This window comes from Trachypithecus francoisi, unplaced genomic scaffold (assembly GCF_009764315.1).
Source record: "Trachypithecus francoisi isolate TF-2019V2 unplaced genomic scaffold, Tfra_2.0 Lachesis_group20, whole genome shotgun sequence".
NCBI classification, from domain to species: Eukaryota; Metazoa; Chordata; class Mammalia; order Primates; family Cercopithecidae; genus Trachypithecus; species Trachypithecus francoisi.
This window is the reverse complement of record NW_022681466.1, coordinates 5,579,718-5,604,402: the sequence shown is the minus strand read 5'-3', so window position 1 is coordinate 5,604,402 and position 24,685 is coordinate 5,579,718. Positions and strand designations below refer to the sequence as shown.

The window sequence follows — 24,685 nt, the reverse complement described above, 5'->3', positions numbered from 1 at the left end:
AGTGTGGTCCCGGGACCAGGGGCATAAGATGCACGCCCTGGGAACTCCCTCACAAAAGCAAAAGCACTCAGCCCTGCCCCAGGCCCACTGAATCAGAACCTCCGGGGGTGGGGCCCTGCAATCAGTGTTTACCAACCCTTCCAGGTGATTCTGATGCAAGCTCAAGTATGAAAACCTCTGGGAGGGAGGACTCTCCCGCACTCAGTGAGCTTATCAGGAAAGGTGGATGGGCCAGGTCAGTGGAGGTAAAGGGGCTAAGACCAGAAGGCCTGGGGTCTGGCTTCTGCTCCGAAACATACACATTTTCAATCTCGGGCCAGCAATGCAACCTCCCTGTGCCTCAGTTTCTTCACCTGAGGGCTGCCCATCAGCCTGCTGTGGGCTCACATGAGGGAGCCTGGAGGGGCCATGCTGGCTACCACGTACAGGAAGTTTTGGTATCCTGAAATGATTCCTCTCTACTCCCCCAGACTGGGGCGTTCAGCCCTCCCAGGACTGCCTGATCCCTGGACCACCGCCCCTACCCACCAAGGCACAGGTGTCCCTCTAGTTGGACACGCATAGGTGTGGGGCTTCCAGTCTAGGAAAGGAGGACGTGGAGCAGGGCCCACCTCACTCTGTGGGTGCATCCCTAGAGGGCCTCTTGTTGGCCACTCAGCTGCATGATCCGGGCTCTGGCAAGGCCCAGGTTCAGGTCCTGCCTGACTTGCCCACGAGTCCCCCACCTGCTTCTGCCGCCCACAGCGTCCCGGATCCCAGCCTCCCGTTGACCCCAAGGTCATTACAGTAATTAATAGCATTCATAATCACAGTCATACAGTTGAGCGTATTTTATAGTCTACCAGCACTTTCACTGACATTATTTCACTAATGTCATTTATCTGATATCTGGACTTCCCCCTTGGATCTGGGAAGTCTTTTAGATCTGCTGCCTCCCCTGGAGCCCTGAGGACTAGTGTGCTGAGTGTCTACCCTGAGGACCAAACCAGCCTCACAGGTCCTAGCAAGGACCCAGGTGCTGCCTTTCCACCTGGAGGCAGCAGCTACACCTGGGCCCTAGGGGTTCCTACCAAAGGGGGAGGTGGTCACCCGCAGGCTGAAGGCAGCTATGGGCTGGCTGGACCAGTGTGAAGCCCTGGGACTCCTGGCCTCACTTCTCGGTAACAATGGAGAGGACGAGGGGCTGATCTCCAGGGATACAGAACCTGTCCCTTTGGGGACATGGGGGATTTCAGAGAGTGGGGCTTGCTGTGAAATGTCCAAACCTGGCCCTGGAGCACCATCAGGCTGTGGGGTGGAAGGCCCCAGCATGGGGGCTCGTTCCCAGCTCCCCTCCCTGGCGGCTCTCATCCTGCGGGATAGGGACTTCTAGGACTTGACATTTTCCCATAAGGGAGTTCGGGAGTTTCTCTAAACCCGTGAAGGTCATGGCCCTGGGGCCTTCCTGGGCAGGGCAGGGGATTTTCCGCTGGGGGCTAGGTTCCTCCTCCAGCGATCCTGGTGCTGGTGGGTGAAGAGGAGGCAGGCAGCAGGATGGCAGGGAGGGGCAGAGAGAGCCTAGAGGGCAGTGACCATGGGACACTTCCCCCCCAGGGCCTGGGACAAGGGTGGGTGCCCAGAGGGAGAATTCTCCCCAGCCAGGCCAGGTGACACCTCTGCCTCCCAGGCTGGAGCTGGCTGTCACTCAGTTCCTCCATCCCAGCCGCCCCAGCTCACCACGCAAGGCTGTTCCAGACTAGCATCTGCACACCGGGAATCAGCGCTCAGCTATGGGGATGGGTTCCGGTGGACATGGGTGGCCGAATGAACTCTGCAAAGGACCAGGGCCCCTGGTCTGGTAGCCACCCTCAGCCCCTTTCTGGAGGCCAGGGCCTCCTCCCACAATTGACTTGGGCACGGAGGAGCAGCACAGCTGTCTCTTTAAGGTGACACCCCCGATCCCCCTTGTTGACTGAGGGATTAAAGCCTTAGGGGAGCTTAAGGGAGCAGGAGGGGGGCAAATGGGGTCCAATCCTCTTCTGGAGGATGCTGGGGCAGTGGCCAAATTCTCCTGTTGGGGCTGGATTTTGTGGCAGAGGCTGCTCGGATAAGCAGCTGAAAAGGCCTGGTGCTTAGAGTGAGAACGACGTGTGTGGGGGCCAAGGTCAAAACTTGGGAAAACTCCAGTTCCAGGCAGCTGGGGTAGAAAAGGCAGAGGCGGTTTTCAGGGAACCAAGTCCTCAGCTGTCTACCCTCATCGTGCTCCTCCCTGGGCCACGTCTCCAGCAGAGGGGTGGCAGCTCCAGCAAAAGGCTCGTGTGTATCAAGCAGCCTCTGCCACAAAATCCAGCCCTGGCTTGGCAGAGTAGCCTTCCCCTTCTCCTAAGAGTCTGACACCTCCTCTGGCCAGGCCAGCGCATCCTTCACTGTGAGCCCCCACCTGGAGTCACCGCCTGGAAGCCAGAGCCCCAAAGAGCTGAAGCAGGTCTCCAGCACCCACGCCACGGGGCTCTTCAATTGTGTGTGTGTGTGTGTGTGTGTGTGTTTTAATTTTTGAGATGGAGTCTCATTCTGGTGCCCAGGCTGGAGTGTGATGGTGTGATCTTGGCTCACTGCAACCTCCGCCTCCCAGATTCAAGTGATCCTCCTGCTTTCAGCCTCCCGGGTAGCTGGAGCCACACCACCACTAGCTAAGTTTTGTATTTTTGGTACAGACAGGGTTTTGCCATGTTGCCCAGGCTGGTCTCAAACTCCTGAGCTCCATATGCCTTGGCCTCCCTCAAAGTGCTGGGATGACAGGAGTGAGCCACCACACTTAGCCCTCAGTTGTTTCTGAAGACACTTTTTTCCTCTTGGCATCTCCTGGACCCGGCAATACTCGATATGCGGCACTTAAAATGAACACAAAAAATGCAGTGGGGCTGATTTTCCACATTCAAGGTCTCCTCTGACACATCAGAAAGTGCTGAGCTTGCCAGAAAATGGGGTTTGATCCCACAGCTGCCTCCTTTGGTCCTCACCCCCATCCCTGCCACCCCTCCGGGCTTGGGGCGCACAGCTGCCCATTTGCCTCAGCAGAGGTAACTGCAGCGCAGGCAGGGGTCAGCCCTCGGGCACCACACCTCCTCCGTGTGCAGCTGAGCCAGCTGGGATCTGACAGGGGCCCTTGCTCTGACCACACTGACCTTGTGGGCTGTGCCTGTACCCGGCCAGCTGCCCAGGAGCCTTACCAGAGCATCGATCCCAGAGAAGGTGTGGTTGGCGTCTTCCAAGGAGTACATCAGCTGGTATATCCCATCGTTGGTCTCGCTGTTTCCATAGAAACCAATGCCCACTGCAGCACTACAAGCAAGATCCCAAACAGAGGTTAGAGGTGATACACAGAGGAGAATGTTTGTTTATATTAAAAAATAAGCTTAGGGCTGGGTGCAGTGGCTCATGCCTGTAATCCCAGCTACTCAGGAGGTTGAGGCATAGAATTGCTTAAACCCAGGAGGTGGAGGTTGCAGTGAGCCAAGATCACGCCACTGCACTCCCTCCTGGGTGACAGAGCTAGACTCTGTCTCCAAAAAAAAAAAAAAAAAAGCTTGTTTTTAGAGCAGTTTTAGGTTCACAACAAAATTTAGTGGAAAGTAGAGAGTTTCCATATATCTGCTGCCCCACACATGCACAGCCTCCTACTCTACTCGAAAATCCTGCGGCTGAGTGGCACATCCGTTACAAGCGATAAGCCCAGATGGACACACCGTTGTCACCCAGAGCCCACAGCTTCCACTAGGGTTCCTTCTCAGCGTTGCACATTCTATAGTTTTGGACATATGGATAAAGACATGCGATGGCTGGGTGCGGTGACTCGCGCCTGTGATCCCAACACTTTGGGAGGCTGAGGTGGGTGGATCGCTTGAGCTCAGGAGTTGGAGACCAGCCTGCGCAACATAGTGACACCCTATCTCTGCAAAAAATTTTAAAAAATGAAAAAATGATGTGTCCACCATTACCATATCATACAGGGTAGTTTCATTGCTCTAAAATTCCTCTGTGCTCTGCCCATTAAGTCCCCCCTCCCCTGTGACCCCTTTATTTTTATTTTTTTGAGATGGAGTTTTACTCTGTTGCCCAGGCTGGAGTGCAATGGCGTGATCTCAGCTCACTGCAGCCTCCGCCTCCTGGGTTTAAGCGATTCTCCTGCCTCAGCCTCCTGAGTAGCTGGGACTACGGGCACATGCCACCAAGCCCAGCTAATTTTTTGTATTTTTAGTAAAGTCGGGGTTTCACCATGTCGGCCAGGCTGGTCTCGAACTCTTGACTTCAGGTGATCCCCCCGCCCCATCCCGTCAGCCTCCCAAAGTGCTGGGATTACAGGCGTGAGCCACTGCACCTGGCCTTAATCCTTAGTTTTCCCTTTTCCAGAGTGTCATAGAGTTGAAATGATACCGTGTGGAACATTTTCAGGTTGGCTTCTTTCACTTAGTAATATGGATTTAAGATTCCTCCGTGACTTCTTCTGGCTTGATAACACATTTTTTTCAGTGCTGAATAATATTTCATCATCCAGATGGACCACAATTTATCCATTCACCTATTAAAGACATCTTCGTTGCTTCCAAGTTCTGGCAATTCTGAATACAGCTGCTATAAACATCTACGGAGAGCAGGTTTTTGACTGTAACTGAGGAACTCTTTCCTGGGGGCTGTGTGGAGTAGGCAGATGACAACTCACATTCTGGCAGGTGGGGCTGGGGGTGGTGAGGTGAAGGTTCAGGGTCCCTGGCAGGCTGGCTCTACAGGACATTTTATTCGGGCAATAGGAAAATACTGTCCTCCAGTCCTGTGACTCCAAAAGGTAGGAGACTGTAGCCAGCCCTAGGGATGCTGATGCAGTAGGTCTGAGGAGGGCCCAGGTACCTGAGCTTTTACCAGCCCCCAGGAGATTCTGACACAGGTGGGCCTGGGAAGCGCTGAGGTCTACTGAGATCACATACTCAGTGCTGACCTTGGGTCTCTATTGACACCTCCAGGAATTGTGGACTCCCTCGACATCCTCCACCCTTTCCCTCAACATCCCCCACCCTTTCCCTCAACATCCCCAGGCCACCCATGTGACAGTCTGTTCTTCCACTGTGAAGTCTCAGCTTATAGAATGTTCCTTCTTCTACTGAGGTGACACCTGCCTTCTTAAGCCACTCATCCCTTGGATCTTCGTTTGTCTTCTAGGACAGCCTGGAAGAAGTTTCCAGTTCTGCATGGTGCCCCATCAGACAGCTGAACCTGGCTTCTTCATAACCCGCTCACCTCGTGCTGTCCAAGTGGGACAGGTGTCCTTCTTGGGGCTAAGGTCTCCAGACTCTTGCCCATGCCATCACCGTCCTCTACATGATTGGTTAATGTCACTCTTTTTTTTTTTGAGACGGAGTCTCGCTCTGTCGCCCGGGTTGGAGTGCAGTGGCCAGATCTCAGCTCACTGCAAGCTCCGCCTCCCGGGTTCATGCCATTCTCCTGCCTCAGCCTCCCAAGTAGCTGGGACTACAGGCGCCCGCCACCTCGCCCGGCTAGTTTTTTGTATTTTTTAGTAGAGATGGGGTTTCACCGTGTTTGCCAGGATGGTCTCGATCTCCTGACCTCGTGATCCGCCCGTCTCGGCCTCCCAAAGTGCTGGGATTACAGGCTTGAGCCACCGCGCCCGGCCTAATGTCACTCTTAAATGTGGCCTGAGCAGGTCACTCAAGTCCAGGTTGTTCATCAGTTCTGAGCGTAGTGGGGCTCATGCCTTAGGTCCTCCACTTCCTGGGGCACTGAACTGAACTTGTGCCCACCCTGGTTCCCCCCTCCGCTCCCCCTCTGCCGATCTTGTGGTCTACAAACAGCCCCTGAATTTCTTCCCAAGAATTGCTGTTAAGCCCAGTCTCTCCTCCTTCCTATAGTGCTGTATTGATTTTTGCTTTGTTTTAACCAAAAGCAGAACTTGATCCCTGTGAAATCTCATCTAGTTGGTTTTAGTCCAACATTCCAGCATGAACAAATCATTTCAAATCTTGACTCTTGTCATCCATCATATTCCATCTGACCCGCACCACTTGAGACCATCTGAAGACTGATTAAGCAGCCTCCTGAGTTTTCATCCAAAATGCTCATTTGGTTTGGGGTGGGGAGACGTGAGTGTACACGTCCACACTTATATTTGTTCTTTTGTTCTTTAAACAAGACAGGATCTAGGACGGAACCCCCTGGAGGACTGTGATAGAAACCTCCTGCCGGGCGCAGTGGCTCACGCCTGTAATCCCAATCCCAGCACTTTGGGAGGCCAAGGCGGGCGGGTCACCTGAGCTCAGGAGTTGAGACCAGCCTGGCCAACATGGTGAAACCTCGTCTCTACTAAAAATACAAAAATTAGCTGGGCATGGTGGCACGTGCCTGTAATCGCAGCTACTCAGGAGACTGAGGCAGGAGAATGGCTAGAACCCAGGAGGAGGAGGTTGCAGGGAGCAAAGATTGCACCATTTCACTCCAGCCTGGGTGACAGAGCAAGACTCCATCTCAAAGAAAAAAAAAAAAAAAAAAAAACAGGAAAAAAAGAAACCTCCTTCCAGAGCGCCCTCGACTCCTAATTCAGTGTTTTTCAGGATGTGGTCCTCAGACCACAGGAACAGAATCACTTGGGGAGCCTGTTAAGTGCAGATAAGCAGCCCGGCCCATTCCATCAGTGTGGTCTGGGAATGTGCCTTTTAAAATGAGGTTCCCGCATCATCCAAGATGGGGGGGCGGGAGACATTAACAAAATGAGGTTCCTGCATGAATCACGTGTCTCTCTCTCTCACACACACCCCCTCTACAGTTTAGAAATCCACTGCATTAAGTCAATATTCATTGGATTCAACCAAAGTTGTGTAACTAGCTTTGAACCCAGTCAAATGCACCATCATGGAAAATGCAACCTGTTTTTTTCCACAGTATCCACATAGAGGTGAGGAGCTTCACCGAGTGCTCAGCTGAGATATTCATACATTACATGAATTGCCTTTCCATGATCCTCCAATTTGTAACTTTATTGAAAAGAAAATGAACCAATTGTATTGTGCTCTGAGAAGCCTTTTATCGACTGCGTGTGTTCATCCTTTTCTAGCTCTCTGAGTCAGGATTTAGTGTTTTCCGGGGATTCAATATGAAGCCAAGAGCTTTCCCAACCTCTCATTCTCTCGGGCCCTGTGGATTTATCAGTGATGGCCCAGGAGGGGCTGTGAAATTATGCCTCATCTTTGGGGATCAGAAATCACCTTGGGGCTCAAGCCTGTAATCCCAGCACTTTGAGAGGTTGAGGCGGGTGGATCACCTGAGATCAGGAGTTCGAGACCAGCCTGGCCAGCATGGCGAAACCCCGTCTCTACTAAAAATACAAAAATTAGCCAGGCGTGGTGGTGAGTGCCTGTAATCCCAGCTACTCGGGAGGCTGAGGCAGGAGAATCTCTTGAACCTGGGAGGCAAAGGTTGCAGTGAGCTGAGATCACGTCACTGCACTCCAGCCTAGACGACAGAATGAGACTCCATCTCAAAAAAAAAAGAAAAAAGAAATCGCCTTGGCTGTTTAATGAGGGTCTCCTGGTCCCTCCTGGGGTCATTGGTCCTGCCTGGGCCATGGGAAAAACTGTTCTGCTTGACAAGAATAAGTGAGTTGGTGGTGTTGCCTTCCCCCGGTGTGTTCACACCACTCTTTCCCCAACATAAAATCACTACCCTCCCCCTAAAATAGAGGAGCACTAAGAGGTGTATCCTCGTATCCCTTTTGCTTTTTCAGGAACCCCTTGTTGGTCTGTGGATCCAATCCCCCACCTTCAGGTGGAACCACATCAGCAGAGCTCACGTGTCCTCCCACCTCAGTCCCCCAGCCTTTCCCTCCATCCCTTCTCCTGCTGCTGTCCCGACTCTCCTTCCTGCCCCTCCCATAACTCACCCATCTGGCTGTTCCTGTGTCCCAGTGGACGCAGCTCCAATGAAGGTGACAGATGACCCCCCTGCCACTAAACCTGAGGGCTCTTCCCAACCCCCCTCCCACACGCAGTAGTCAGCCCCCAGGTCCTCTTCCTGGAACATGGCGCCCTGTGACTCCTGTGCCCTTGTGGCACTCCCGGCCCTTCCTGGTGTGACACTCTTTCCTGGTCTCCTTCACAGGCACCTTTTGCGTCCCAGCCATGAAACACTGCTTCCTCCAGGCTTGGCCCCAGCCCCCTTCTCACTCCGTGCTTCCTACAGCAGGCCACCTGTGCGTGCGACTTCCACACTGGCCACGCTCATGACTCCGGCTTTATAACTCCAACTCCGCTTGGATGTTTCAAAGGCACCTTAAACTCAATCTGTGTATAACCAAACTGTGACTGTCTGCTTCTCTTCCGGATCCCTGCCTATGTCCCGTGCCTTGGAGGATGGCACCGCCACCCCATCCGGGGGCTTAAGCCAGAAACCTGCAGATCAACTTCAGCAGCTCCTCCCCGAACCTCCCTAGCCGACTCTTCCTCCGTGCACTCCCCTCTGGTCACTGCCCACGCGTGGGTGTAAGCCCGCCACTCTCCAACTGGGCCTCCCTGATGGCTTGAGTTTCACTCTTGCCTGCGTCTAAGACCCTCTGCCTGGACCTGTCCCTCCTCTGTCCCCTGCCCTGTTCTCCATCACAGGGTGCTGATCCCTCACAATGAATGTCTCCGGCTCCCCTGCCAGCTGGCTTCTGCTGATGGAGGTGCTGGTAGGAGACTGGAGGTGGTGGTAAGGCAGCCAGGGGGGCCCTGCTCCCCTCGTTCTGCAGCTGCTGATAGGCAGGCTGTGTGGCTCCAACTTCGCTGGTGACATAGCCTCTCCCTGTGTCCCTCTGGCCTGCAGGTGGTGGTGGCTCCTGCTGTTGCTAATCCCAGGGTCGCTCACTGCCCTCATGAGGCCTCTGAGCTCTTCGGTGGCCCGGCGGCCATTTCTTCACATTCAAGTCCCCCTGTTCCGAATACTCCTCCGGACTTGCTTCCATTCAGTCTGAGTTATCCGGTGACCCTACCTCTTTGCAGAGCCCCGCAGTGGCTCCCCTGACTCTTAGAATAAAGACCCCAACCCCTGACAAAGCCTATGAGTTGCTCCATGGTTTGGATCCCATCTGCCCCGTGTCTTCTGACCCCGTGACACTCTCCCTATCCCACTGCCACTCACTGCTCACCCCGACCCTCAGCAGTGCCCCCAACCCCCTCATCTGCTCCCTCTGCTCCGGCCACATTGGCTTCCTTTAGCCCCATGCTCGCTCCTGCCTCGGGGCTTTGCATGTTTCTCTTCCTTCTGCCTGGAGGTGTCTCCACCTCCCCTGCCCCCACCTTTGCCAAGTTAATGCCTTCTCATCCTATGGGTTTGGGTGCCCTTGTCACCCAGCAACGCCTGGACTCAGGTGGGCCATCCACTTCTATGCCTGCTCCTTTCCTTCAGAGCTCTCTCCTTAGTTTTTTGGATTTTCTTTTTCTTCTTCTTCTTTTTTTTTTTTTTTGAGACAGACTCTGTTGCCCAGGCTAGAATGCAGTGGTACAATCTCAGCTCACTGCAACTTCCACCTCCCAGGTTCAAGCAATTCTCCTGCCTCAGCCTCCCAAGTAGCTGGGGTTACAGGTACCCGCCACCATGCCCGGCTAATTTTGTATTTTTAGTAGAGATGGGGTTTCACCATGTTGGTCAGGCTGGTCTCGAACTCCTGACCTCAAGTGATCCACCCACCTTGGCCTCCCAAAGTGCTGGGATTATAGGCATGAGCCACGATGCCCGGTCCTCTCTCCTTAGTTGTAATGATTCAGAGCAAACTGGTGCACAATTCTCAGCTTCTGCTGACAGATCATGAAAGCAGACTTGGTGCCTGTTTTCTTACTGCTGGTGCCCTCTTGCCTAGTACAAGTAACGCCCAGAATGTTGTGGGACGGATTCTGCCATGCACATTCCTTCCACTTTGAGATTCCCCTACACTGCTGATAATCCTTCCTTATTGGAAGAATGGACTCCTCACGCCATTCTTACTGTTCCAAAGTATTCTTCAAAAACAAGTTTGTCGTGTGTGTATCTGTGTGTGTGTGTAAGAGACAGGGTCTCACGTCATCCAGGCTAGAGTGCGGTAGAGCGATCACGGCTCACTGTAGCCTCCGCCTCCTGGGCTCATCATCCTCCTGCCTCAGTCGGGACTACAAGCATGCATTACCAGGCCTGGCTCATTTTTGTAGAGGTGAGGTCTTACCATATTGCCCAAGGTGATCTCGAACTCCTGAGCTCAGGTGATCCACCCGCCTTGGCCTCCCAAAGTGCTGGGATTACAGGCGTGAGTCACTGCCCAGCCATGCAGGAGGATTTTTAACACCACGGTCGCTTCCCAAAGCTCTTCCACTCTACTGGGAACCACACTCGTCCGTGACCTCCCGGCCTGTCCAGAACTCTGTCCTCTGAGTCTCTTATTTCAGCCCCAGCCATGTATTGCAGCAGCCTTGATCCCCCCCTTGTGCTTAGAGCTTTGTCCACCCCACAAGGCTGCTTTAGCGTCTCGCCTGCGTTTTGGCTTAGGTGAGCCTCACACTACAGGCAGGACAAGATCAAGAACATCTTCCAACAGAGAAGAAAATCACAGTGGCAAGGTGAGCTGCCTGGGTATGAGAGCCCAGGCATCCTCACCCCCAGGCTGACCAGGACCTGCCTGGCTGCCAGCCTGCTGCTAGGTAGTGGGAGACTCTACTCTTTCGGGTGACGACGCCCAAGAAGCATCTCTGTGTGGACACTAGAGGCTTCTGGAAAAGCGTCTATAGATTTAAAAACAAGAAAAATGCAACAACTCCTGAAAACAGCCAGCATGCCTGTGGACGCTGGCTGAGGTGGAGTGGCCAGGCAGTGTGGTAGGCTGGGTACGGACTCCTGCATGGGAGTTATAAATCCTCACTTTAAGGCCCAGCATGGTGGCTCATGCCTGTAATCCCAGTGCTTTGGGAGGCTGAGTGGGGAGCAACGTCTGAAGTCAGAAGTTGAAGACCAGCCTGAGCAACATAGTCTCAGCCCAGGTGTGGTGGCTCACGCCTGTAATCCCAGCACTTTTGGAGGCTGAGGTAGGTGGATCACTTGAGCTCCGGAGTTTGAGATCAGCCTGGGAAACATGATGAAACCCTGTCTCTACCAAAAACAAACAAATAAACAAACAAAAAACACAAAAAACCCAGGCATGGTGGTGTGCATCTGTAGTCCCAGCTACTTGGGAGGCTGAGGTGGGAGGATTGTTTGAGCCTAAGAGTTTGAGGCCGCAGTGAGCTGTGATTGCACCACTGCACTCTGGCCTGGGTAACAGGGTGAGACCCCATCTTATAAATAAAGAAATTCTCACTTCCTCATCCAAAGCAAAGAAGAACTGGCTAATGATATTAAAAGCTATTGATCTTATAAGAAGATGGAATTGGTTTGTGCTGGAGTCAGACTATCTTCTGATCTCACAGACCCAGGGCAGCAGCTGGCAGGGGACAGGGACATAGACTGGAGATGCCCAGTGTTGGCACAGAAATGCTGCCTGCAAGGCTGCTGGGCACAGGACAAACTCACATTGGGGCAGGGTTTGGGGGGCCACTTGGGAGACCTTTCTGGAGACTCCATCACTACCCCGGGCATCTGATTCCTGATGCTTGGTAAGAAAAGGGACAACAGTCATTTGGGGACAAGCTTTTCCATCAAGGTAGCCAGAGCTCGGTCAGGAGAACATGGCCAGACAGTCCTTGGCCCCTTGCAGAGTGAGCCGCATACCCCAGACCCAGAGCCTAGGGACACTCACCAGCAGACGAGCCCGGCCACCACGGCTGTCCAGGTGATGCAGCAGGAGTGGCGCTGCTTGGTCTGTACTGCATCGTCCTGCCGGCAGCAGCATGCGCAGACCAGGTAAGCCACAAGAAAGATGAGGTTCAGGCCCAGGCAGACCGTGGCCACCAGCCCCAGGAACAGCAGCGACTGGAAGAGAGCGGAGGCCTGTTGTCACTCTTCATCCCTGCAGTGCGGGGCTCTGGAAGTGCCCTGCCCTCGAGCCCCGAGTGCTCCACCGCCTGGGCTGCAGATAGGACCTGAGCTGTGTCTCTCATCCACCCTTCCAAGCTCCACCTATGGTTCAAGTTCCTACTCTGTAAACAGAGGGCCAGGCGCTAAGGCACTTGGGTGGGAGTGACGGAGGGCACGAGGCCGAGTGGTGGGCCTGGTGGTCAGTGAGGGAAGGGTGTCAGAGTTGGTCCCCAGTTTCTGGTTCAGTCCCTGGATGAAGAAAAGGACCGGGTCCTGCTGATGAAGAGTCTGAGTTACTCAGGAGACAAGGCAGGAATCCCCGGCGGGCAGGGAGGGCTGTGGGTGGTGAGCTCTATGGCTTAGGGAGACAGGCAAGGAGAGGGATGCCGTCCAGGAACACAGTACCCAGAGGCCTCGGGCGCTAAGTGCCACTGAGACAGGGCCTGAAAGGACAGGCCTGTGTATCTGTCACCTCTTCCATGCAATGACCCCACTGTCCCAGTCTGGGCATCATCCTTTACCCAGAATGTGAAGAGCTTGTTCTAGGTGTTGGGTCCATCCTGAGAATCAAGAAGCCAGCTTCAATGCTTGGGGGATGCGTGAGGGGGCGGGACAGTCAGGATAGGCAACTTATGGAGTCCCTTCCACTGCACCCCAACAGGGACAGCTGAACCTCCAGCGCCAGCAGCAGCAGCAGCAAAGCCAGAATTCTGAGGGGGTCGGAGGGGCCTGAGGCCTGCCTAGCACCTCAGGGTCCTGCAATGGGAGCCACTGTCTGTCAGGAGGCCCGGTGCCACTCTCTGCTCACTCATCTCTTGATTTTGCCAGATGGGCACCAGATGGCACTGGGATTGGCTGTTGCCAGCCAGGGCTGGACCTGGCTCTAAATCAGGCTCCTGAGCTGACAGCCGTCCCTGCTTCCCATGCACCCCCGATAGGGGTTCCTGGTCCCGAACCCCTAGTGCCCCAGGGGGGCTGCCTGCGAAAGCCTGTTTCAGGGAGCCCTATGCAGGAGGTGGCAATTGGCAGAAAGTGGGGACTCCGGGACCCTGCGGTCTAAGGGGGAGATGAGACTAGTGCAGGGGCAGGCACACACAGAGACAGCCCTGACAAATCAGGGCTGGGCTCTGCAGTCCGAGGCTTTGGGGCCGTTTTCCAGGGGGACAGACACCTACTGGAGGCCGTGCTGCTAGCCCTGTGAGATGCGGGCAGGCCTTCGGGCCTCTGGCACGGGCTGCTCTGCTGGTCACTCTTGGCTGACAGACTTCTCAGCTGAAGCGGGGGGGGCAGCCCAGAAAAAGGCAGGAGAGATGGCTCACTTGGGAGGGGAACAGATGGGTTTGACTTAAAATGTGGCTTTCTGCCAGGTGTGGTGGCTCACGCCTATAATCCCAGCACTTTGAGAGGCCAAGGTGAGAGGATTGCTTGAGCCCAGGAGTTCAGGACCAGTCTGGGCAATATAGGGAGACTCTGTCTCTGCAAAAAAATAAAAAATAAAAAATAAGCTGGGCATGGTGGCATGTGCCTGTAATCTTAGCTACTCAGGAGGCTGAGGTGGGAAGATCGCTTGAGACTGGGAGGTTGAGGCTGCAGTGAACCATGATTGCGCCACTACACTCCAGCCTGGGTGACAGAGGGAGATCCTGTCTCAAAAAAAAAAAAAAAGGTGGCAGCTGGGAAGCCAGGGCCCAGCAGATCTGGGCACCTCCCTCTCCCAAAGACTTCACAGTGTGACGGGGGCTGGGGCTGGGGCTCTCCCTGCCTGGACCACTCATTAGCACAGCCTGTCCCTGGGACTGACCCCAGCAAGCCCAGGGGTAGAAAGAGATGGTGGAAAGTCACTGCCCCTCTTCTCGTCCTCAGTCCATGCCCCTTCGCCAGAGGGCCCTACAGCCCAGGCCAAGGCAGAGGAGGCCAAGACAGCTGGGAGTTGAGAGCCTCTTTCCTCAAAGTGAAATTTACCACCCCGTGACCTGTGGCCCTGACATCTTCTGGGAGCTTGTGAGAGGTGCCGAATCTCAAGCCCCACCCTGGAGCCAGTGAATCAGACCCGCCTCTAGAGATGATCCCAGGCAACATATATTCCATTAAAATCTGGGCAGCACACAGAAGTTCTCAAATTTTTTCCAGTAGCTTAACGTTTTCTTTGAACTGACTTGCTTAGCAGAGCCCTGAAACACAGAGCTCCGAGTAAGGAGTGGACAGAAATGTCAGGTTTTGTCCTGGCTGCCCCTTGGCAGCCCCTGAGGGCCCTCCGCTAAAGCCCAGGGATCCTCCTAACCATTTGTAAACCAGCGAGGCCTGGTGGCATACACTTGTAATCCCAGCTACTGGGAGGCTGGGATGGGAGGATCACTTGAGCCCAGGAGTTTGAGTCTAGCCTGGGCTAGGCAACAACATACCCTTAAAAAAAATAACTCAACCCTCCCCCGAAAAACCCCAAACCAAGCCAAAAAACAATTTGCAAACCATTGTGCAACATGCATGCCATGACCCAGCAATTCTGCTTTACAGAAAGGAGGGCTGTGTCCGTCTGAAGATACACAAATGTTTACAGCAGCTTCACATAGCAGTCACAGCCAACACCCAAAAGGACAAAAACGTCCAACAAGAGAAAAGATACAGAACATGTGTCATAGTCTCAGAATACTACACAGCCATGAAAAGGAAACTAGCCACACATGACGATATTTCTGGGATGAATATTCCAGAAGTCAGGTTGAGGGAGAAAGCCAGACACGGAACAGCAGAGACCGTATGGATTAATTTATATGAAGTTCAAAGTCAGAGATACTTATCAACAGCCAGAGATATGTGAATCATCGAATCATCGCTACCTTTGGGAGGGTGCTGACTTCAAGGCAGCATGAAGGAGGCTTCTGGGGGATCAGGAATATGATTTGATTGGGATGGTGTTGCTCACACACACACACCATGCACGCAGGTGTTCGAGGGTATAAATTCATTGAGCAGCACACTTAAGATTACACTCGTTCCTGCAAGTTATTCCTTTTTTTTTTTTTCTTTGAGACAGTGTCTTACTCTGTCACCCAGGCTGGAGTGCAGTGGCGCAATCTTGGCTCACTGCAACCTCCGCCTCCCGGGTTTAAGTGATTCCCCTGCCTCAGCCTCCTGAGTAGCTGGGATTATAGGCATGTGCCACCATGGCCAGCTAATATTTTTGTATTTTTTTTTTTGAGATGGAGTCTTGCTCTGTCGCCAGGCTGGAGTGCAGTGGTGCAATGTTGGCTCACTGTAACCTCCGCCTCCCAGGTTCAAGCGATTCTCCTGCCTCAGCCTCCCGAGTAGCCAGGATTACAGGCACGTGCCATCATGTCCAGCTAATTTTTTTGTTTTTTGTTTTTTTTTTTGAGACGCAGTCTTGCTCTGTCACCAGGCTGGAGTGCAGTGGCATGATCTCGACTGACTGTAACTTCCGCCTCCTAGGTTCAAGCGATTTTCCTGCCTCAGCCTCCTGAGTAGCTGGGATTACAGATGTGTGCCACCATGCTCAGCTAATTTTTTTGTATTTTTAGCACAAAAGGACCAGGCTGGTCTTGAACTCCCGACCTCAAGTGATCCATCTGTCTTGGCCTCCCAAAGTGCTGAGATTATGGGTGTGAACCACCAGGCCCAACCAAGTTATTCCTAATGACAAAAAAATGTAAGGGAGCCCCAGACAAACCTCCTGTGTGGCCTAGAGCCCAGCTACCGTCCAGCCTGCCCCTAGCTACCCTTTACTTCGAGTTTGCCTCCTGAACAGCCCCACTATCATTTTATCACTAGTGGGAAAAGCTCCTGAATCTACCAATGTCCCCACCCAGCGAGGAAGGCTCATCCGAGAAGGATCAGGCTGTGGGTGATGCAGCCGGCTCCCCCATTTCACTCTCTCAAGTCTCCTCCAGCCTCTCGATCTCTCCCTTCAGCAGGCGCTGAGCCTCTGTGGTCTGGGGCCTCTCCAAGCTGGGCAGCTGGCCTCAATTAGGTTACTGATAATGCTGTCCAGCTCCAGTGAAAGCGAGGCAGCTCCAGTGAAAGCGAGGCCTGGGAAATCCAAACTCGGAGGCCTTTTTTTTTTTTTTTAAATTTCCGTTAAAAAAAAAAATACAGACAGGCTCTCACTATGTTGGCCAGGTTTGTCTCCAACTCCTGGGCTCATGTGATCCTCCTTCCTTGGCCTCCCAAACTGCTGAGATTACAGGCGTGAGCCACCCTGCCCAGCCTTTGGAAGCCTTCTGTTAGGGAGTTACTTCCCAAACCCTCCTGGGAACCCTACCTAGGTGCTAGGAAAAAACGGGTGGTGGGTGGGACAGGGGGAGAGGGTGTAGGGGGAAAAGGAGTGGGAAGGGAAGAGGAAAGAAGAAGGAAGGTGGGCAAGGGAGGAGGAAGGAGGAGGGAAAAGAGGAGCGGGGAGGCTCCCCACCCCTCCCTCAGCAGAGCCATCTCCCAGGGCCAGCTTGGTGTCACCTGCTACTCTCTAATGGGCAATTATTTTCTTGCTCCTAATTAACGCTGCATGTCCCCGTGTGCATGGAGGTGGAGGGGAGTGGAAGAGGGAGCCAAGAGTTCTGCTTCCAGGTCCCCCTGCTCAGATGGACAGAGATTTGCCAAGACAATTTCCCACGCCACCCCACGCCTCCCACTGTGCCCTGCAGCCACCTCCTTCTCCCACAGCAACACCAGGCCCCCAGCTCCCACACTGGTGCTCAGACTCTGCTTCTCCCCTCATTAAAGAGACTTCAATTATTTCTGATTTGTCACTGTGTCATGAAAAACCCAGAGCGGAGAGTGCCAAGCTGGGACCCAAGCTGGGACCCAAGCTGGGGGCCGCAGTGACCACGAAAGCTGGACCCAAGGGGCTTCTGCACTGGGTGGAGGAGAGGGCAACAGCCCCGGTCCCCAGAAGACATGGAGAGAGGTGAGCCGGTCTCAGAGAGAGGCTGGGAGAGAGAAACTAGGAGCACCTAGAGGGAGAGGCTCCCCCCACAGGCCCATTGGGAAAGATTAAGCCCTCTCCCAGGCGCGGCATGACAGTCTGATGACCGTGACTCAATTTCATACTGGATGAACGGGGCTTCCTCATCTTAACCTCAGCTCTTCTCAGATCTCGGCTGGGATGGGCTTGCTGCCTGGTCCTTCTTCCTCAGACCTGCCCCCAGGTCAGAAGCAGGAAGTCCTGTAGTACTGGTCTAGTTCCCAACTCTGTACCCTCCACTCTGTACTTTGGCCAATCTATGAACCAGACCAACCAAAGAGAAAATGCATGGAAATACATGCCTATATACAAAAAATTAAACAACATCTCCTCCGCCTCCTAACACATGTCCTGAAAGAGCGGCTGGTCGGCTGATCCCGGGCAAGGGAAGCTGGAACAGGAAGCACACGTGTGGCCACCTGCCTGTTGACAGTAGCAATAACTAACATTTGCACAGCCTGTGGGAACTCACTAAGATGTTTCAAGTACTGAGCTCATCAGCATCTGGTCTCCCCTGAGGGGCTGGCTGGATGGTGATGGTGGTGCTCATGCCCAGGCAAGGACACTGAAGTGCCTCGTTCATTTGCTCAGAGAGACGGTGCTGGATTCAGTACCAGGTGCCCATTCCCTTGTCCCCAACACCGCCCAATGGACACCTGGCCGGCTGCAGTCTTCTCCTTCCCAAGTGGCGATTGTAGCAGTTTCCAGTGTGCCAGACACTGGCCATAGGCTTCATAATCCATGAACTCATCAGTCCTTTTACCAACTCTTTGGAGTAGGAATCGTCTCCAAATCCAATCCCCCTCATCTGTCAAAGGTGAGAAGACTCGGGCTGCAGGTCTAGGCTGATTTCCTTCCAGACACACAGCCACATCTGGCAGCCCAGAACCGGGTGCCCGCCAGGGCCAGGGCACCCTCATCCACAGCCCTGCCTTGGTGCTAACCTCTCATGACTCTGCTTACCGGAGGGTAGCCTCCCCACAAGGCTGGTGACACAGGCCAAGTGGCCTTTGTGAGGACTTGGGCTCAAGATCACTGCGGGAAAAGGGGTGAGGATCAACTATCAGGAGGACTGGGGGCTTTCACGGCTCCTAAAGACCCCAGAAAGTGAGTGAGAGCCCCTACCTCCTGAGGAAGGTTCTGGAACACTGAATTTGCTCAGGAAATCCCAGCTCATCAGGTGACCTGCTCTTCACCATCTCTGCACTTCCAAGAACCCCCTTGCCTTTGAAATCCCATGCACCACCCACATCCCACGAGGCCAGCACCTGCTTGTTTCCAACTTTGCTTAGTCTCTGATGCACACGCACCAGCCCCCCACCACACACACACATTGTACCACCAGCCAGCACTGTGCATTTGAACATGTGGGGCATGAGCTGAAGCCCTTGCTGCAGGCATTTTGTTCAGTCTCCCCCGATCAGAGTCTGTGGAAGAGATCTCCTTCCTCTCCATCCCCCCACAGGGTACTGTCCTGAGACACTGCTGAGCCTCACAGCCACTCCATTGAATGATCTGTGTCACCAGCTCCTGTTATGTGGTATGAGCTGTCTGTACTAGGCATGATATGTGGAATATCTCATCTAATTCTTGCAGATGAAGGGAGCAAGGCTCAGAGAGGTTAAGACACCTACCAGTGGTCACACATGGAAAGAACTGGGAATCCACCCCAGCCAACTGGAGGGCAGAGCCCCCACCTCAAACTGCGTGGTGTCTGCCACAGCTCTGAGCCCAGAGCCCTGCCGCGGAGAATCCCCAGGAATTCCTCCTGAAGACCCGCTGCCTTGGTTACCATGGTCACCCCACTCCTGGCATGGCACTTGCCCCAGTCAAGCTTGCTGAGAACTGGGATGACTGACGGTCCACCTGACTCTGTTAGTGACTGGTGCTCAGGAGGAAAGAAGACATCCAGGAGAGACCTGTGGTCACAACAGGAGAACTTAACAAAATAGGAGCCGCCTTAAATAACACCTAGAGCCAGACTTCCGGCCCTGGCCCACCACGCTCATCTCCTACTCAGCGATCTGGGTGGTGGGGAGGGGTGAGCGGGACCAGGAGCCAGTGGGCAGGGCTGGTGTCAGCTGCCCAGGAGCAGTGGCCGATGGGAAGGGACACCCTCTGGAACCATTTGATGCCCAGCACAAAGTGAGCTGGGGCTGGAATCCTGGGAGGAGGGGCAGAGGCTGGAAGTAGGTTCCTCTGGCTCAACTGCCACCTGTCCATGGGACTGAGGGGGCTGTGGGCAGGCCCAGGCTCCACCAGCCACAGCTGCTGGGCAGATAAGTACTGTCTCTGGGGCCAGCAGGTTGAGGGAGTCCCCTTACCATCCTTACCCCCACCTAGGGGTCTTCCTGACGCAATGAGTTTAGATTTCCTCCAGTGGAGAAGAGAAAACTGTGGCTGGAGACCCTGGGACCCTGGGTGTGGGATCTGGGGCACAGGGTTTGGGATGGGGACACATGGACACACACACACACACACACACACACACACACACACAGCTGTCTCTGAAATCATATCCGCCTCTTTTCATGCATTCTCTGGGAGAGGAAGATTCCCTGGAGCTATCCCCAGGCAATCACATTCTCAGGGAACACGGACTCCCACAGGCTGGGGTCTGGGGGAGGGAGGGCGGGTGTGCCCACTGATTGCCATCTTGCTCGCGAGTGCCCACTGAACCCCAGGAAGGGGTCCTGATGCTCCCCTCCCTCTGGTAGGGCAGGCACCATCTGCCTGGGCCTGATGGCAGCCGGGTCACCAGGGGTTATTATTAGACTCCCTGTCGCTGGCACTTGGGCACCTCACACTGGATCAGTATTCCCTCCAAGAGGCCCTGCTTTGCCCTGACCTGTCCCGTATCTGGAGAACTTGACACAGGGAGAGGCCGCTGGGGGTCAAAGTCCTGAGATGGGCGCCTGGCTCTGAACAAATGGACCCCATCCTGGGCCACTGGCCCCAGAATCTTTGACCTAACATACGGAACTGACACAGGTGGGCTACTGGGGCCAGAGCAGGCATGACCAGACCTGAGACGGGCTGGGAGATTCTGCAGCTTTGTTTGTCTGGGTAGGGAGGTCTGGGGGAGCCCTGGCCCTGTCTGTGGGGTGCAGAATCCCGCCAAGGGCCAGCAGAGCAGGGAAAGGGCGGGGAAGCCGGGAGTGGCTGCCCTAGGCCAGAAATTCAGGGCTTAGAAGGTGTGGTGGGGTGGGGAGAGGGGTGTGGGGGAACAGGAATGGGCCAGTCTAGGACCAGGGGACACAAAGAGGCTGTCAATGCAAGGGGGTCCTCAGGACAACAGTGTGAGATGGGCTGACGGAGGCCACCTTCCTTCCCTGGAACAAGCAGAAGCAGCTGTGGGTTCTCTGCGCTAGAGGGGAAGTGACCCACGCCGCTTCCCCAGCCCTGCAGCCTTCCAGCTGGGACTCCCACCCTGCAGGCCGGGACTGGGGAGGAGGGGTGCTGCGGAGACCGACTCGGGAGACTACTCAGTTTCTGCCAAACTTTCCCAGGCCACTTAGCCTCGGAAAGAGAGTCCCCCTTCTTGGAATCTCCAGAAGGTCGAAAACGTCGGGGCACCCCCTCAGCATCCTCGCACCTAGAGCGCCAGGATTACCCCGACACGAATGCCCCTATCCCTACCCCGCGCCAACCTGCCCGCTCGGCGTTCAGCCCCTGCCCCTGCAGGCGGTTTCGCGCCCCTTCTTCCCTTCCCCACGCCCGCTTCACTCTGATCTCTTCAGTCTTCTGGGCCCCCAGGTTCCCAGACAGGAGGGGACGCGGGCCACGGGCCCGGGAGGGTGGGGGAGAAGGGGAGAGGGGAGACGGGAAAGGGCTGCGCGGGGAGAGAAGGGGTCTGAGAGGCACGTGGGAAAGTGCAGGCTCTCGAGGGGAGAGGGGGTAGTGCAGGGACTTGGGGCGCGCGTGGCTGGGGTCTGGGGCGGCGCGAACTCACCTCCTGGTAACTCTCGTCGCCAGGGTTGAAGGTGCTGTTGACGGGCTGCAGGCGCAGGCCGAGGTGCGGAACGCTGTGCAGCCACACGACCCACCAGGGAGCGATGTAGTCCACGCGCGCCGCCTGCATGGCTTGGCCCGAGTGCGACCCACACGCTGAGCGGCAGCTGCGCTCAACTCCCAGCCCGGGCCCCCGCGCCCGCCCCGCCCCCCCGGCCCCGCCTCGCCCCCCCGGCCCCGCCTCTCCCTGGGCCCGCACCTCCCCCCCCCGGCCCCGCCCCGCCGCGATTGCAGTCCCAGTTCTGGGCGGGGATCTGTCCTGGCCGGATAGGAGGAGGGACGTGAAAAAAGCTCCCAGAAGTCTCTAAATCGGTTTCAGTCTCGAGGTCCCCGAGCTGCTGCTTATTTATGATCAGATCAAGGGTATAAGGTGTCAGTGGGGGCAGCCAGCAGTCACAGGCCAGAGGGGCGACTGCCCATCCCAAAGGTTTGTCACAGGGTAAGTAACCGACAGACTGGGAACGGAAGGAGGCAATCTTCAGCCACTCGGTCACTCATTCTAAATTCACTCTCAATCATTTTTTGGGCATCTATTGTGCAAGCCCTGTGGACTTAAAAAGAGAAGTAAGACGCGGTCCCTGCCCTTGGGAGCTCCCGGCACATCTGCCCCAACGACTCACTGAAGCTGCTTGCCGGGCGCCTGAGTGAGGACAAGGTGTCCTAAGGACTGAGAAAAATTGCTTGATTCTTCCTGGCAACTAGGACAGGGTGAGTTTCCTGGAAGAGGGGGCCTTCGAGCTGTGTAGTGGGGAAGGTAGGAGAGTGATGAGAGCATTCGGGGAGACCGAAGCGCATGCAGCGGCACATTTATTGAGCACCTACTAAGTGCCAGGCACTGTTACATCGGGGATGTCACAACAGCCGCGACACATTTATTGAGCACCTACTAAGTGCCAGGCACTGTTACATCGGGGATGTCACAACAGCCGACAAAAACCCTCACCCCGAGTGCAGGCACTGCAGAGGGTGATGATAGTATCCGAGAAGGTGCCGAACGCAGGCCAGGAGGGGCTCTGGGGAAAAGCAAAGGCAGGGGAGGTTGCCCACTGGGGAGCCTTGCGTCCCTGGGCCCTCGGTACTCTGCACACATACAGGGCCCCCACTCATCCTGTGACCACAAACTGCTTGGTGTGACTGGCCAGCGGAGGCAGGAGCCCAGGCTGAAGGACAAGTAGGGGTCAGGGGTAGGTGGGGTGGAGCGATGGGGTGGAGGCAGATTGGGTGTAGAGATCTCACTGCGCAGTCAGCCTGAGGGGTGCACAGCGACCCCGGCAGAGAAGTAGGTGAGAAAGGAGCCCCAGGAGGATGGGGGTGGGGCTCCCAGGGTTCTGGCTGAAGGAACCAGGTGGATGTGGGCAGGCTGGAAAGGCTGGTAAACACACGTGGCTGCTGGGGGGTGGGGCTCCAGTCACCCCGTGCTCAAGGGCCCTGTATCCATGAGAGGGAGTCCTGGCCTCGGGGCCTCTCTTGGTGGCTGTGATCCCACAGTTCTGGGGCCCTGCAGGAGCCCAAAGCTGAGGGGCACGTGAAGTTGGAAACAGCCGTTCTTTTCTCATCGGGGCGTCTTTCAACACATTTTCTTGAGCATGTTCTCTGTTCTAGAAGCTAGAGTAATGGATGAAACACGTACCCGCCTGCACCGCATCTACAGCCTAGTAGGCGAGGTGAGGTGGGCTTGCATCCTGCAAACAGCGATTACAGCCCTTGCGAAACGCCAGAGTCCCTGCTGGAGGGAGGAGATGGAAGGTGGGCATCGGGGCTGTTTCCCAAAGGACAGTGACATGAGCTGAAGGATGATCGGGAGTCAAAGAGGGAGGTGCTGGGGGAGGCCTCTGTGCAGAGGGAACAGGACCCTGTGAGATCTGGGACTAGGACTGGTGGAAGGGGAAGCGAGAAAGTTCCAGAACAGGAGAGGGGAGCCGGAGAACTGCAGAAGCCAGGCGATCAGCTTGGAGACTGCGGCAGGGGAGGGAACTTCTTTGGGTGAAAACCTCATTTTAAAAGGTCTTGGTCTCTTGACTCAGTCCCTGCAGTTGCTGGGGAAAGTGGACTCTTCGGGTAGGGCTCTGGTAACAGCCTTTATAGCCCCTGCCCTCAGAGGCCCCCCAAGTGGGAAGGGCCTGCCTCCTAGGCAGTGGGTGGTCACAGAGGACTGACTTGGAACCCAGTGCAGGGGAGCCCCAGGAGGCTGGAGGCCTGCACATGGCACTGGAAGAAACCAACTGTGAAGGCCCTCCCTCAGGGCTATTCTCACAGCCACCGGAATGCAGCCTGGAATATCCAAACCTGCTCAGCCCACCCGCCCCCAGACAGACAGCGACCATTCTAGAGGCCTCCCCGGAGGCCTGCTGACCCAGAGGTGTCAAAAAGCTGAGGCAGAACAGGGACAGACCTCCCAGAGACTCAGCAAGGAGTTGGAGCCAAGTCAGCAAACCAGCAGCTGTAGTCCATCCCCGTCCCCCCTCATTCACCTGCTATGCAGCACTTAGGGGCTTGCTGAAGCCCCAGCAAGACAGTGGTCCACCTGCGAGCTCGGAAACACACCTATGCCCCAGACCACTGCACTCACAACCTCCAGTCAGCCCTGGCCACCCTAGTGAACTGGCTAAGGGCCCCAGATGACTCTGAGTCACAAGCCAGGGCTGGGAGGCACTGTATGAAAGGCGGCCTTCTCTACACAAGGCTGGACACACCCCTTCATGGCCTGTCTCCTAGGAGCTGGGATGAATCTCTGGACGATGTGCTGGGAACAAAGAAAACCCACGTGGTAAAAGCTCACTCTTCCTTGGGAATCTGAAATGTTTACAGAACGGGGAAGGCTGAAAGTTGCCCACAGTGCCACACCTGGGCTTGAGGGCCGACGTACCCACCCTCTCCCTCTCCCGGAGGAAACAAGACCCCAACCAGACTCAAAACCACCTCACCCCCTCACAATCCTTACAGATACTCAAAGTCTGGCACTTACACCTCACAACCTGAGTGCGTTTAAATGCCTAACACAATACCAAGTGCACGGTACACCACACTTGAAAAGGTAGACACAGTTCCAGTGGGGCTATCTGCTGTGGCACAGCACCACCTGGTGGCCACCCCGACCTGCACACCTCCCTCCACCATGTCCCCCCACATCCCAGTACCCTTACAGCAAGCCAATAAAAGAGGTGTTAATATGGCTGTTTTCCAACTGAGGAAACGGGCAAAAGTGTAGTCATTTCTTCCAGTCAGTCAAGTTAGCGAGTGGCAGATGTGCTACACTTTGTTGCACCCATTTTGGGACCTGTTTGAACGGCATGCCCCACTGTCGCTCCCACATCTGCCAGTATGTTTAACCCCACGTTGTTTCCATCACGGCCTCCCCACATCTTATTTTCAAACTTGGGCTGAAAACAGATGGCCTCATTTGCCCACTGAGATCATGTTCAAGATTAGGGATGCGCTGGGCACGGAGGCTCATGCCTGTAATCCCAGCACTCTGGGAGGCTGAGGCGGGCAGTGCAACACTGTCTACTAAAAACACAAAAATCAGCCGGGTGTGGTGATGCATGCCTATAATCCCAGCTACTTGGGAGGCTGAGGCAGGAGAATCGCTTGAACCCAGGAGGCGGAGGTGGTAGTGAGCTGAGATCGCATCACTGTGCTCCAGCCTGGGCGACAGAGCAAGACTCCGTCTCAAAAAATCAGGATGCAGGGAGGCAGCAACAT

General features: G+C 55.2%; 1 protein-coding gene across 1 annotated transcript in view; it reads right to left on the bottom strand.

The window, feature by feature from the left end:
• Window positions 1–21,118, bottom strand: part of TTYH2 (tweety family member 2) — a 48,587-nt gene extending 27,469 nt beyond the window's left edge. The window contains exons 1-3 of the mRNA XM_033182032.1: window positions 20,925–21,118; window positions 11,780–11,952; window positions 3,210–3,321 (exon numbers count right to left, since the gene is read on the bottom strand). Coding sequence (XP_033037923.1) covers window positions 3,210–3,321; window positions 11,780–11,952; window positions 20,925–21,053 — 414 coding nt within the window. The 5' untranslated portion in view covers window positions 21,054–21,118. The remainder of the gene's footprint in view (window positions 1–3,209; window positions 3,322–11,779; window positions 11,953–20,924) is intronic.
• Between the last annotated feature and the right edge of the window lie 3,567 nt (window positions 21,119–24,685).